Genomic DNA, 14,479 nt, shown 5'->3' with positions numbered 1-14,479 from the left:
TTTTTAAATACAATTTTCCTTATTATGGTCACTGACCTGAGGTCACACTTATCCTCATTCACACAGATTATACTAAATAGGACGTGCATGAGCGGTCTCCTTCATGTTTCTGTATGTGTTGTGAAACCTATCATTAGTCTGAGTATCGCCTTTGACCCTTCTTCCCCCACGTGTTACCCTTGCGCAACCCCGCTTGGGCCCCGGCGGCGCGTGGATGAACACAGGATCGTCTCGTGGTGCTTCTTGACTTCCGCCTGGCTGGTCGTCAGCACCTGCAGGCCGGCGTCGCTCCACAGCGGGCGGCTTCCTGCGCAGACTACACAGGGACTGTAAATGTCACAGTGAACAGGTTGTTTGGGATATTTATGTGGGCGAGCACAGCGTTTTTAAGAGTATTTAAATCTGTATTATTCGTTGTTCGTCTTTATGACCCGACGTTAAAAAAAATAATAATAATTTATTAGCTCATTAGAAATAAAGCCTGCGAAACAGCATAGCAGGCAATAAAATACATAATGAAGAATTAAAAAATGACGCAGTATATTAATTCCTTTAAATTTTAAATAATTTGAGGCAAAATTGAGTATTAATTCGCCATAAAGTTACCGAAATTGGCAGGTTGTTGTCAAATCAGCTTTTTTCACAAGGCTATGGTAGCTAGCACTGACCTTTCAGACTAGCTTAAAATTAATTGAAATTGTTGAGACGTCATTGTCCATATTAGCTTCATAATTAAGTAAATGGGGCTTTAGTCACCGCCCAAACAAACCCAAAAATTATACAACCAATTAGTCGGTGTTTAAATGAGTGGAAACATTATTTAACCTTTGACACCTTTACAAGCCATTAAACAGTCGGAGGTCAGGCGCCCTCAGGCATCCTTTTCCCTGCTCTCCGCTCGATGGCAGCTGGGTTCAAGAGAAAAAATACGTTATTGAAATGAATTAGGGTTCGTTTCCTCTTCTATCGTGACAGACACAAGTCCCAGAGCAGACTTTTTTTTCGCCAACGAGATAAACCTTGACAACAAAGCATTCCTCATGGGGCTTCACATAGGAGATGGAAATGGCTGCACAGATAGGAGCGGGTGACTTTCTTAAAATACCACTCAACTGTCCCAATAAATATGAGCAATGACATCCTCTGTGGGGAGAGGGGAAATGAAAATGTCCTTTTTTTCCTGGCATGACATGGGTTCTTATTTTCTGGGAAGTTAAGTTTTTCAAAATACAAATTTCAGAATTAATTATTATATAGCTTTATTCAGGTTTTTTTTTTTTTTAACAAATGGTGTACACAATAGGCTGATAATAAATGCTTATTAAATGTCCAGTAAGTTGTATAATATTCCAATTTACCTCAAATTATTATTGTCACCTTTTTACACACTTTTTTTTTTATGAAAAATCTTTATAAAGTCTTTCACTGCAATGATACGGTTTTGAATGAGTTCTTATTACAGATTTTTTTTTTTTTTTTTTTAATGAATCAATAGAAGACTGAAGCAGAAATCTTCACTCTGTGACCACAGCTACTTCAATTGCACATATGGCTTATCCAAACTAAGGGGGAAGTGTGTGTCGAGTAGGAAGTATGGTCGAGGAGTGCATTTGTGTGTGTGTGTGTGTGTGTGTGTGTGTGTGTGTGTTTTCATAGAAAAGTATAGTCTACTCTGCAGATTTCAACATTTGAACTTTGGTGCAGTCTAATGTTTAGACAGCCTCCAGGTCCTGCCTACCAATGACTGTGGGAGCAGCAGACACCTCAACCCACTTCAACAGGGCAAATCCGGCCGGAGAAACCTGAACAATGCTATCAGTGAGGTAAGCTTTTTATAATCCTCTCCCCTCGGCAGTGCAACGGCGGACAGAGCTTTGAATGGAATATTTGCTCAAAGACTGTTTTCTTTATGAATTACAAGAATTTAATGTTTATTTTACAGATACAGAACAGTCATCCTGCTTCATTTATTTACTTTGAATTGCTGCAAGTCAGTGCCATGGTACAAGCTTCTCAGAGCGGCTCAAGATGTTCACAACGTTTCAAAATCAAACCTCGGCTTTTTTTTTTTTTCCCCCTCAAACAAAAACATTTCAATGTGTTTTGACACCCTCTGTGATGAGCTCAACATGCAAACATCTCGTCTACCTAGAAGGTTGATGTACTATATAACATATGGCTTTTTTGAAAGCAATAAAAACAAGGCAAATCAAAAAGTGCATCCAACACAAAAAAGAGAGAAAAGAATTCAATTCCAGTCTGTGATCAAAGGTATTGTCCATGTTAAGGAGAGGTCCCTCCTGTCTCCTCTGTTTGCTGGCTCAATGTCTGCAGCGCTCAGGCTAGAGGTGCCCTGGTGTGGAGCTATTGCCATTTAGGTTCAAAGGTCACAGCAGACCTCTTCAAGGACTCAAAGCAGGTGCCCGGGCTTAACGCAAAGAGGCATTTCCTTTAAATAAATACGGCGGGGTTTATCCAGCAGAAAGGAGTTTCAGCCCCTGAACGCAAGTGCGTAAGCCATCAATAGACAGGACTGTGTTTCCTTTCCTGCCTGTTTCCATTCCCACAGCGCTGTGCACCATTTGCCCTGGTGGACAGCAGTCATTATCTGGGCCCATAGTCATAGTTAGAGGGGCCGCTGGTGGCTGAGTACATGTTAGCTGTGGCTGGGTTCATGTGGTGGTGGTACGTGTGTCCTCTGATACTGGGTAAAGGATAGGGCGATGGCCTGGTCTTGGCTCCCAGGTAGTGTTCATAGGTGGTGGGGTACTTGTAAGGGTGGTGGTGCAGGGTGTCCGGGGGTAAAGAGTGGGGGTCTGGCCGTAGGTCGTGAGGAGGGCTGGGTCGGCCACTGGTGAGCGGGACGGCGTGGAGACCTCCCGGTACAGGCAAGGCGGGGCTGAGGACCCGGGACATCAGTTGGTGAGCCGGGTCGGCGTGTATGGGTGTGCCGCTGGGGTCTCGCTCGTACTCCCGCCTACTGTCTTCTGTGCAGGAAGAGACATGGCAACAGTTAAAGGTAGTCAATATGTTGTGCATACTTCATACAAGCATTTTGTATCTATTTTCATAAACAGCAAGAGTGTTCAGTTCTGCATTCCACGTTACAGAAGGTCATGACAGGGATGGCTTTTTGAATGCTCTAACAGTTTGCATTGTGCACTGGTATATAAAAAATCCCCATGTCAAAATTGTAATATCCCAAAAATGAGCAGGGTTCATTATATTATTTAGCATTATTTCTTTATTATTATAGATTAATTGTATTCATCACTAAGTTGTAAAAATGTTCATATTGATTTTCTGTTCTCTTTAAAACATTCATTCATATGAACTGATGCATTTCACTAAACATGTTGCAGAAAAACTTCCAAATAGCTTACCAAGAGTTTAGCCTTAAAATTGCTTGAGATGGGTTGAGGCTTTTTAAAGCCCAGGTAAAAGTCAATTTAATAAATGTTAAATTGATCAAATTATTATTATTGAACTTATAAATACAGTCATCACCCTGTCAAGAAAATCTCATTTTCACTGCAGCTTTTACTACAAAGCTGTGGTCACTTATATAACACCATAAGAACCTCTAGTGTGTCCGCAGAAGTTGACATTGACTAGCTGATATTTGATGGTTTATTAAAAGCCAGTATTAGCCTGATACTGTGAATATGAAAACAACTGTAGAAAAACATTTCTTCTAAAGGCTGAACAGCTTAACGTGACTACGTTGTTTTGTTTGATGGAAGGCATGAGTTTTGGTGAAACAGAGAGTGAACTGCAGACCTTTCTCTGTGCCGTTCTGCTGAGGGGGAGATGACATTGGGTTTCTTGTTCTGGCAAAGGCACTCATTATTGGCAGAGAGCCTGGCCTGTGATTCCTGGGCCTGGAGCAGGGAGCATGGATTCAGTTACACACTCTTTTAATGAACGTCAAGGGCACAATTTCTTCATTATATATTAAATTGATGAATGCTTATTTTAAGAGTTTACACTGATGCATATAATGAGCATTTACACATTGACAGGCCCCCAATTTACAATGAATGAAACATGAAGGAGCCGATTACATGACTCAGATTGGCCTGTTTTATAAAATAATTAAGAACTCTCATAAACATCGGCTGATGCTTTTAAGAAAAATAAAAAAGTTCTTTGCATTGCTTTCAGTGGTATGAGTATACCAGATGGGTGGGGTTTACTCCATTGTGACAATTATGAGAGTGTCTGGTAATTTGTCAGGGACAGAAAAGCACAGTCCATTGACTTTCAAACAATAACCAGTGATTTCTGAGCTTGACGACACTCATTGTGTTCTTTTATGTGGCAAACTCCACCCATCTGATACCTGTGTGAGATAAAACAAATGGCGAAACTATTTTTGCAAATGCTTTCTGACATTTTTACACCACGTGGAAACATGCCAATAAGACTGTATTGTTTGAGTGTAAACTCTCACCAGTCCTCTGGGTCACAGTCCCTGAAGCCCTTTGCAAAGGGATTGCTGGCTATCTTCAGCTGTGTGATCTGAAATCCAGAGCAGAACATTAAATAAACCTTAGTGCTTCACGCTGTTAGCCATAAAAAATATCACTTTATTTCTGAACAGTCATTGTATTTGGTCTCTATTAGAAGGGACAGCAGTGATAGGCTGCCGTCATGGACTAAAAGTATTAGCCGGAAAAGCTGGGGGGGAAAAAAAAATCACATTTGAACACACTGCTGTCTTTGATCAAATATGCAACAGTCCCGGCTCTGTTTTTCAAGGCCGCAGCATCATGTGCACTCAATCTTATTTAAAACACAAGGTGAATTCACTGTAGTGCCTGTTAATACAGAGCTGATACTGTTGTAGACTACGTTTATCTCTGAGCTCTTTTGTAACGTTTACAGCTGCAGAGCGCCACAGTCCCAGTTATAAATGATTCATAATCATAGATTGAATACGTTTTCCACCACCACCATCACACTTTTACAGTGAAGTAAACTTTTACAGTGAAGTAAATTCTGCTCATTTGCATCATTTTGTCTCCATTTCACGAGTCACATTATAAAAACGATAAATGAGCCACTTCAACTGTTGGCTAGCAATCAGGGCTTCAAGGATCAAAATAACTTTGTACTGTGGAAAATCTTTGACATTTAAAATCAAATAGATAAGAGTTATTTCACTGTCTAGCCTGACCACCATGTGGTCACTGGAGCATTACCATCACAGTAACGCACAGACCCCCGTACTCTTCATTATTAGGCTACTTGTAAATGGCTGATAGGAACTGAACTTTATTCTAATGTATCACTCGTTACGAATCACTCTGAATAACCGATGAATGCACTGATCAGTGAATATAAACAGCCTGATGGAAAACAGAGCAGGGACAACGCAGAAAAAGGCGCACAAGTGTGCGCACGGAGCAGCGGCAACTTTTACGCGCATAAGAAGCAATGGAAGAGATGGAGGTCTAGCTACCAGAAGACAACTGATTCATGTGTAGAGCAGCAATCACAAAAAGTGACTTTTTACATCTTCCGTTAATTATTAACAGTTTAGTTGAAAGTGCCTTGTCATGGACTTTTTTTTCCCCCTCATGGAATCATTGTACTCACAATATTTCAACAAATATATAACCTATATTTATATGCCTTTGCAGTCAGGCCCGACTTTCGTATAGCTGCTTGTTTCTGAACATCACACCATGTGAATTTGATAAAAGCTACAGAAGGCTTCTTACCCGGTGGTTCTGGTACGCTGTGACCGCTGTGAAGCGGGTTTCCTCAAAAACAAAGGTTTTGTAATTCTCCTCGGCATATTTCTCGCTGTCCTTGCGGGGGTCCACATAAACCACATGAAACCTGGGCTGGTAGCGGTGCATGGAGTTCAAAATGATCTGTGAAAAACAGGATTCATCAGCGCTCATAGAATTATCATGCAACACTGCACTGAGGGACCGAAGGCTTCAACTCCACAGGCCAGACTATGTTCGATCTTGTAGTTTTGTTATTAGGCTGTGATAAATAAGATGTCTGATAAAGTAAAATAAAATCATGTTGAACTGTAAACCCACTTAGTAAAACTGATTTCATTTATTAAATATTAAAACCCCTTCGAGCACATCCAAGGTACACATTTGTAGAGATAAGCAGGTTCAGTCAGTGCCGTTAAATGCAGAAACAACGTGACGCTCCTGTTTCATAAAGCTGCCACATTCATCTAATATGCAAAGGCCACCTGGGAATATATGAGCATAATTCTCATGTAAAAATCTAATCACGGGGCAATAATCTCCACCCAGCTGAAAACTCGAAAATCTCCCGCTTTCTTTCTGATTTCACAACTAATGCAGTGACACATAAAAGCACTCCGGCAGAGAGGAAGACCGAGCGCGAAGGGCTGAAATAATTTCCAGTGGTGAAATATTCCACTTCCTTGCCGTCATTTTTGGAGTAAAGCCTGGTGTACAGAGCCATTTTTGTGGATTGAAAATTGGCTTCTGGCAACATCTGACTATTATTCAAAATATCAAAGTTTATTGCAGTTAAATCACACGTATCAAATCAATTTGGGGGCCAATAAAAATACTCCACCTCCCCTTAACGGTAGTAATCTTTCTGCTGTCTAAATGGTGAGTTTACGGTGAGGCTTGCAGTTTATAGTATTTTTGACCCTCTTAAAGTGCCGCTGAAATCTGCCTGTGTTGCTAAATAATGCCACTCACTGCAGCCAATTATTCTTCTGTGCATTTTCACTAAATTATTATTATCATCATGAACTTACATGGCCGTTGTCATCCAACAGGTTGTTGGTGAGTTTGAGTTTATCAAAAGAGACAATCTGCTTCATCCACTGGGCGCCTTTGGCCGGAGAGTCCGGGTGGTAGTGCACCCTGCCCGGTGTGGCGGGGTCCGCCTTACCAGCAACCAGCCACGATGAGCTGTGGAAAGCGTACCTGTAAGACCGAATGACGTTCATTAAACACGGGGTAAGCTTCCGATTGTCCCACATTATTCACTTCGATAAAAGTCGCCTCCTCACATATACGGAATGTGCATACACAGACAGAGACACAGTGAGGAAAAATCTAAAAATAAAAATACAATAGCCGTCATTTAAAGAGAAAAATATGGCATTGGAAATATTTTTAATATCACAGTCACCGACATATTTCTGGTATTAATTGGATTATTGTGGAATATTTATAAATGTTCTAGTCTAAACATGCAGCTAACAGGCATGCATGTTTGTATTTGTGAATTTATTCTAATGTTTATTTATCTATTGTTAATCTATTTATGCTGTTTTTTTTTTTAATTATTATTTTGCAAGTGGAATTGAATACTGTGAACTGTGCAGCTCAGTACAAGCCTGCTATGTCTTAAAGTCCTGCAGTGACAGATGTGTGTTTCAGTAGTCTAAAGACTAGATCCAAAAAGTTACCTGTAGCGTTTGTCGTCTACAGGCAGGAAGTCCATCAGGAGCATGTAGTCTGCCATGGGATCCATCCCAAATATTTTCACTTGGAAAGTTGGAAACATTCTCCTGGAAAACAAAGCAAAACAAAACATGTGCCGACTGTTAAATCGAGGCTTTAAAGGGTTGCTACTGCTGCCTGCATGGGTGCACGTTTAATTTTCATGTAATACTACCTTTTCAAACTGGACCGCGTGTGTGTGTGTGTGTGTGTGTGTGTGTGTGTGTGTGTGTGTGTGTGTGTGTGTTCAACTGTTTGAATGATTTGGAATTCGTTAGAGGAGCCAATAAACGATTTAGCCAAAGTATTTTTCAGAAAGTCAGCATGTTTGCAGAGAGACAGACATGCAGCTCCAGGCCTACAGACCTTCCTTTGGCGCGAGCTGGAGGCAACAAGAGAGGACAGGAGCTTCAAGCTGTTGGAAATGACGTGATTCAGTCCGTGCGTAACCAAATGAAACTCTCCCTGATCTGAACGGAGCTTTGCGTTTCTTGCCTTTTCACTCCACTTTTGCCGTTTCTGGCAAGACTCTTTAACTTCTCTGCTTTTTGATGAGTTCCAGACACATGAAGGCCTACACACGTGTAGTGCAAACACGCACGCGCGGATGGGCATTATTCGGGAAGGCGAGGTGCGCCGCTGCTCTTTAGGGAGTTCAGAGTTTGAACGTTTTCTCATCAGGATCGAAAGGAAAAAAAAAATATCCACAACTGCTTTAGTATAAAAAATACAACAGTGGGCATTTAGAGGCAGAGTTCTCTGCATGCTGATATATTAGTGATAATAACACGTATTTCTTTTTCTTTTCCTCACAGAAATTTGGACTGAATTGCTCTTGGAAGTTTTGCCGTAGGTTTTGGTCTTGCAGCGACTCGGCCAGCGCCCATGCAGACAAACATTTGTTCCCCCTCCACCTCATCTAGGTTACTATGTAGGGCAGATCCATATCCCCCAAGAACATCAGCAGAAAGCTGAGTAATCCGCCGAGTCAGTGAAAGGGATCCTAAAATCAACGCTCAATTAACGTCAGTGTTGTGGCTAGGTGAGGCTGAAGGAGCTGTTAAAGTGCTCTGCTGCAGATCTCCTTTCTCCTGTCAGAGAGCGCAGCGCGCGGAAACGCAATCCGCACTTTCAGGATTAAATCAATTATCTCATGCCTCTTTACATTAGTATAATGCAGAAACTCAGGGCGGCATTTGGAGACCCTTACACATATTTTGCTTTACTGATTAATAATAATAACAACACTAGTGTAACATTTTATTGGCTCTCCACGAGGGTCAGAGGTCAGTGCCGGCCTTAAGATACAAGCAGCTCGACGAGAAAAATAAAGCATTAGTTATTCAATAAAAAATGGTCCCTCTGGTTCTTCTAAAATTTGGGAATTAAAAACGCAAAATCGACCAAACCCTTAAATTACCATGTTCTATTTTTTATTCATAAAATTCACACTCTCTTCAACCAAAGGGAAAAGGGAGGGAAGCAGTCAGACACTCCTCTCATTAGGAAATAAGAAAAAAGGTAAACACGTGTGTTGGCCCGAATAAAAACAAGACTGCAACGCTGTAATCAGCTTGTACAAGAGCTGATCTTCACTCACACATGAAGAGACTTAGATTAAAAGACACAATCTTACGCATAACAGCGGCGCGTAAAACTGAAACAGCCGAGAGTCACAGTTATCCTTATTGGATCTATAAAACGCAGCAGGATCAGATCATCATGGTGTTTACAGCTGACACACACACACACACACACACACACACACACACACACACACACACACACACACACACACACACATCAACATACAAGCTTCCACGCGTTTGACTCTAAAACATCTCTACAGCAGACCTGAACTGCTCACCTCTAAACAAAATAGATTTTTTTTAAAGCCAAATGCTCCGATGCACCCACACAAAGATTATGTCAGTGTTGAGTGATGGTGATGGAATTCATCCCTCTTGTACACAAACATGTTAGGCCTAAATGTGCAAGAATCAAGATTATAATTTCTCTTTATAAATAAATATATAATATGTTATCTGAAGTAGTCTATAAGAAAAACAACATAGGCTGCAGTGAATAAAGTCTATGAGCTTCAGAAGAGGAGGATAAAAATAAAATATTTATAATGACATTCCTTTATCCTCACAACTTGCAATGAATTACATTTTCAAATAAAAATTATTAAACGAAATCTAAATATATATTCTGCATCTTTTATGTGCGTCATCAGCATAAATGCTAAAAAAAAAAAAAAACCCCAAAAACCCAAACCCTTTTATATCATGCACAAAAACTTCAGTCTTTGGATGCCACGGTTCCTTATGCAGGATATCGAGTCATATTATTTGTTGCACTAAAGCTCAGTCTGCTCTGTGTTATTCACCCGGTCTATCCCAATGAGGTCAGGCAGCAAAGGAACTTTCCAGCCGCTCAGCTGTGCAGAATTTGTGCTCACCTGCCAGCCTTGGTGACGATCATCTCCGTACCCAGCTGATTAAACTCGTCCCATAAAGCTTTCATCTCCAGCTGGACGTTAATGTTGGCCACTTTGGGGTTTTTCTTCACTATAGTTTTGCCGTTCGGTGTGGAGTTTGAGGACGACGAGGAGCAGTTGGGAGTCCCGCCGTCACTCGGCGGGGCCTGGCCCGGGTTAGACCCCGGGTAGTTGTAGCTGTGCTGGGCGGCCGGGCAGGGCTCGAAGTGGGACTCATGTTGGCTGTAGGGGTCCCCGGGGGACGGAGAGAGGTGGTAGCCCCCCGGCGTGTTGAGGCTGCTCAGGCTGCTCGTCGTGAAGGCTGCAACATCGCAAAAATGGGACAGCTGCGTCAGCCACGGGCTGGATATGGCTGAAATCATCCCAAAAAACTGGATTTACCAAATATGCCTTGCACTGTAAGTCGGTTAAAACACAGATAGTAAAAACAGAAGCAGGCGTCGGTGATCTCCAGATGAAGATGTCACGCACAAACGCACCCTTTTCGGTTTAAAAGTTTCCGTCTCGGCTGCTTATTAATCCCTGAGGCTGCATCCACTGCCAGCATACTAAACTCTGTCTGATCTAAAATAGCAAACGTCCGAGTTGTGACGAAATGTTTCCAAAAAAACTCCGGTGCCCACGTTGAATCTCCGAACTATTCTCAGAAACGAGCTTCGAGTGCGTGTGAATTAGTTTGCGCTTGGGATCGATTGCGCTCTGAGCGGCCTCTGTTGTGCGCTGCTGCAGTATGTTACACTGCAATCCAGTCTCCTCTCTTATCTGACGCAGAGGGCCTCCCCTTTGCGATAAAACCGGTTCTTATTTCTATTTAGATAAGGAACTGCAGGTAATGTGCCCTTTCCTCGCCTTGGGACGAGACTGATTGACAGAGAAGTGCGCCCCTTTTTAATGGGCTTTCCGGCACCCATTTAACTTTTGGATAAGGGTATCGCCCACATCACCCCCGTTAGCAAACAAAAGAGGATCTGGCCGGCAGTGTGGAGAGTAAACGGTTTACAAGGTAAACACACGTTGATTTGCATGAACAAACAAACAGGCAGCAGGTGACTGTTGCTTTCTCGTTATTGGACAAATAGATCTACGGAATGGATATACACCCCCCTCCGAGCTGGATATGCGTATTATGGCCTGTTTTTACCATTACGCGCAGGGTGCCCATGTAAACCACCCTCCTCCTCCTCCTCCTCATGGCTTCATTCTCAATGTATGTGATCCTGTCCACGAATTAAAGTCGACTCTTTGTCCAGCGCTTTGGGGTTTTGGAATGGGAATTTTTCCCCCCCACTCTGGCTGCTTTGTATGCAGACCTCACCTCCCTGATGGTGACTGCACTGCAATATTTTTCATAGTGCGCCAACCGTGTCAGAATTTCTTTTTACAATAATTTCATTCATGCATTCAAAACAACGCGCCCACATGTGGTTTTGCGCTTGGATTTTTGAAAAAGTCAAGTAACTGAGCAGATGAAAGGGTCTTATATAATGTGTGTAAAAGGTGCTATGAGTGCATGCTACAGCAGCTCTGTGGGCATCAACAAACAGATTTACCTTCCATTTCCCGGGTGACAGTGCTGTAGTGCATTTTAAAGGAACTGTGGTTGTGCAGGTCTGGCTTGTTCAGGCCGGTGCTCTGCTTGTCAAACGCTGCGTTTCCTGCTTGCTCTGCAGCCGAAATCAGAGAGGCAATACTGAAAGCATTTGCCTTTGGAGAGAGGGGACCGCCGTCGTCCATAGGCAAGGGATTGAGTCGGGAAAAGCCGTCCCTCCTCCTCCTCCTCCTCCGCTTTCCAACCGCGCAGAAAGCAGGAGAAGGCTCCGCACAATAGAGAAGAACATGCGCCAAAATGGGGTTTTTACATTCCGCCACCGGCGCTCCGTGGGTGCGACAGTCTGGGCTCGACTGTTCCTAAAGTATTCCTACGGCTATTGCAAAGGCGCGAAAAGCTCTCCGGTGTTCAGGTTAATTTGATAAAGCCCTAAACGCGTCCTGGTGTTAAAACATAGTTCATCCGCAGAGAAGAGAGAGAGCTTCCCGTGTTTCTCCTCCGGACGGTGGCGGGGTGTTGTCATCTGAGTCTTGCCTTGAGGAGAAGCTACTACTGCTACGAGAATGTCAAGCGAGATCCACGCCTCCCCTGCACCACTAGGAAAAAAGTGTCTGCGCTCTGCACTGCATGTTTTATTTCAATAAGACTGTGTCAGTCATTTCAATTCATCTCCAACGTCATTGCAATGTCCGGCTTCAAAGTGCGCCACTTTTCCAGTAAAATATGGGCCTATATATGCGTTTGCATATTTTAGCTGTCCAAAGCCAGATAGAGCTGCTCATGCTGCGCGTCTGCCTGGAACATCAGTGGCTGCGGTGCAAAACGATGAAATGTATGCGTCTTTACATGAGAGTTCATCCCTTAAACAATGGTTTGGAAAAGCATTGAAGAACAGAAGCTAATTCACGTTGTTTACTTCAGTTTCAAGTGCTTTCTACGACAAGTAATACACAGATGTAAGAATATTACTTTTTATTTCGGGCGATAAAAGAAAATTTGCATCCAAGAAATGCAGAAATGGGGAAATGAGAAGTAGTAACTATTCCACTTTATTTAAGAACTGATTCACTGGACAGTCAGGTGACATTGTCCGCATTAAGAGTTGTTTTCCTCACACAAACCATCCACCCGGACGCCTACTCATCCGTCTTGAGGCATTTTTCCAAAACCGCATTAATGTATTGCGTAATTTCACGCGATTTGATCTGAGCTTTACGCAGCACCTTAACTCTTCAATACCTTGCCGCATAGACAGAAAGACAGAAATGTAACCGAGCCAAGCGCCATCCGTGCAGTCAGTAAACAGAACAAACACACGTGGCACTTAGGCCGTTGCTGGACTTGACCTCTCCGCCTTGCGCCTCCGCTCTCGCCTTGTCGGTTCTCATCTTATCGAGGTTCAGCTTTAATGTTTGGCAACCAAAGATGTGTTTCGTTGGAGCTGCTGCGATAGCGAGCGGATAGTCTAATTTACACTGGAGTCACAGAAGCAAGTGTGAAGACCGCAGCGGGGTTCTAATGGGATAAAGCCTTTAGAGGATTAGCCCTATTTGTTTTCAGTGTTTCTCCTCAGGAGGCAGGGAGCATAAATAAACTACCGCAATATGTTGTTTGGGACAAATATTTACATAAATAGATAGATAGTAGTGGCTTGCAGTCTCACCCTGTTTATTCATAAGTGGCCTCTGCGCATTGATTTCTCCATAAAAGAAATCACGGATGGCGCAGTGAAAACCAGTGTGAACCATCGCCCAGATGATGTGTTCCTCCCAGTGTGCGCCGGCCTGTTTTATCAGATATGATGCCATCGACACCGACTCACTTCATCATTGCCAAGTCGGAAACCTCCTTTGTAAATACTCAGGTGATAACAGACAAAATACAGGAGTAGATCAAAATGGGAAGAGACTGTGTTGGAATTCCCTCGCAGGCCTCAGCAGCGGCTGAACTCAGCATTCAACACTGCACGTCTGAACATAACGACGAACTTTGAGCTGTAATATTAAACGGGGAAAAGCTCTTGTTCGACAACGATCTGCATCCCCCCTCCCCCCCACCCTCCCTCAGTAAATAAAAGGAGTAAATATTGATTGAATGCATGAAATAAATACACACCTTATGGCTTGATATGAAGGAGAATTCAGATTGTTTCAGTAGCACACATAGAAGTGAGTAAGAGATGAATCACGCAAGGAAACACAATCTGAGCAGCTGGAGCCTGTTAGTAACACCACAAGTTTCCACAAAGTGCAAAAATAGCTGTAAACTTTCTATTAAGTACAACGGGCACAATTGAACGCAGCATGCATCAATAGTTTAGTTACCACTAAAGCATCTGTGGTTTTTTCGTTGTAGCATTCAAGCGTCTCAATAAGAGAGAGCCATTTTTAATCTGGTCAAATACAGTTTTATGTTGTTTGACGCCCATCTTTGATTTTATGTCGAGGATCTTCGCTCTGAAGGAGTTCATGTGCTGCACACTGTATCCTGGAGGGTTTAACACACACGACCTGAAGCTGACAACAACTAGACAAAGTGAGCAAAGTATGTGAGCAGCCCTCAGTGATTAGAGGACAGAGGCCTGAACACCGCTTCTCTGTGACTGACTGATGGATGCAGAGCAGCGCCGACAAACGGTGCCGTCACATCTGTCTGAGCTGCTGCTCTGATCGTTTTTACTCCGAATGTTACTGTGTTAAAATGACCGGTCACGTTGTGGTCAGTGTGGGAATTTAATTAATGTAACAGAGTATTGAAATGATTTGAAAATTGCAGTATTTCATACATAGAGGGAATTAGCCTTAAGTTTAGTTTGGTCTGCTTTGTAAGTTACTGCTGAACCGACGTCTTTTTAAAGGTTATTAAATTCGACATTTTGGTCTGAATTTCCAGATGACCGCGCTTAATAACAATAGCAACCCGCTGATGTGTGATGATGTGAACTGCGACATGTTATTTTGTTGT

General features: G+C 42.7%; 1 protein-coding gene across 4 annotated transcripts; it reads right to left on the bottom strand.

Annotated features, from left to right (window-relative positions):
• Nucleotides 1-1,909: 1,909 nt before the first annotated feature.
• Nucleotides 1,910-12,115, bottom strand: tbx1 (T-box transcription factor 1). 4 transcript variants are annotated; one of them, XM_076731593.1, is made up of 8 exons: nt 11,517-12,115; nt 9,928-10,318; nt 7,430-7,531; nt 6,770-6,941; nt 5,727-5,882; nt 4,454-4,521; nt 3,781-3,881; nt 1,910-2,987 (listed from the first exon to the last, which is right to left on the bottom strand). In XM_076731593.1, exons 1-8 carry the CDS (start codon nt 11,698-11,700, stop codon nt 2,605-2,607), a joined length of 1,557 nt encoding a protein of 518 aa, XP_076587708.1. In that variant the 5' UTR covers nt 11,701-12,115; the 3' UTR covers nt 1,910-2,604. The 4 variants fall into 4 exon arrangements, with proteins under 4 accessions (XP_076587708.1, XP_076587709.1, XP_076587710.1 ...); XM_076731594.1 differs by having other exon boundaries at nt 1,943-2,984; XM_076731595.1 differs by having other exon boundaries at nt 1,943-2,987; nt 9,928-10,267.
• Nucleotides 12,116-14,479: the final 2,364 nt, after the last annotated feature.

This window comes from Chaetodon auriga, chromosome 5 (assembly GCF_051107435.1).
Source record: "Chaetodon auriga isolate fChaAug3 chromosome 5, fChaAug3.hap1, whole genome shotgun sequence".
NCBI classification, from domain to species: domain Eukaryota; kingdom Metazoa; phylum Chordata; class Actinopteri; order Chaetodontiformes; family Chaetodontidae; genus Chaetodon; species Chaetodon auriga.
Note: the sequence above shows the minus strand (reverse complement) of the source record. Positions and strands in the feature narration are given on the sequence as shown.

What these genes read in the sequence shown, in the direction of transcription:
- tbx1 (XM_076731593.1), bottom strand. Translation starts at nt 11,700, where the DNA reads ATGGACGACGGCGGTCCCCTCTCTCCAAAGGCAAATGCTTTCAGTATT. An exon ending in TGTCACCCGGGAAATGGAAG is followed by an intron (nt 10,319 to 11,516) that starts GTAAATCTGTTT and finishes GGATGATTTCAG; the next exon opens with CCATATCCAGCCCGTGGCTG. An exon ending in GCAGAACGGCACAGAGAAAG is followed by an intron (nt 2,988 to 3,780) that starts GTCTGCAGTTCA and finishes CTTCCTGCACAG; the next exon opens with AAGACAGTAGGCGGGAGTAC.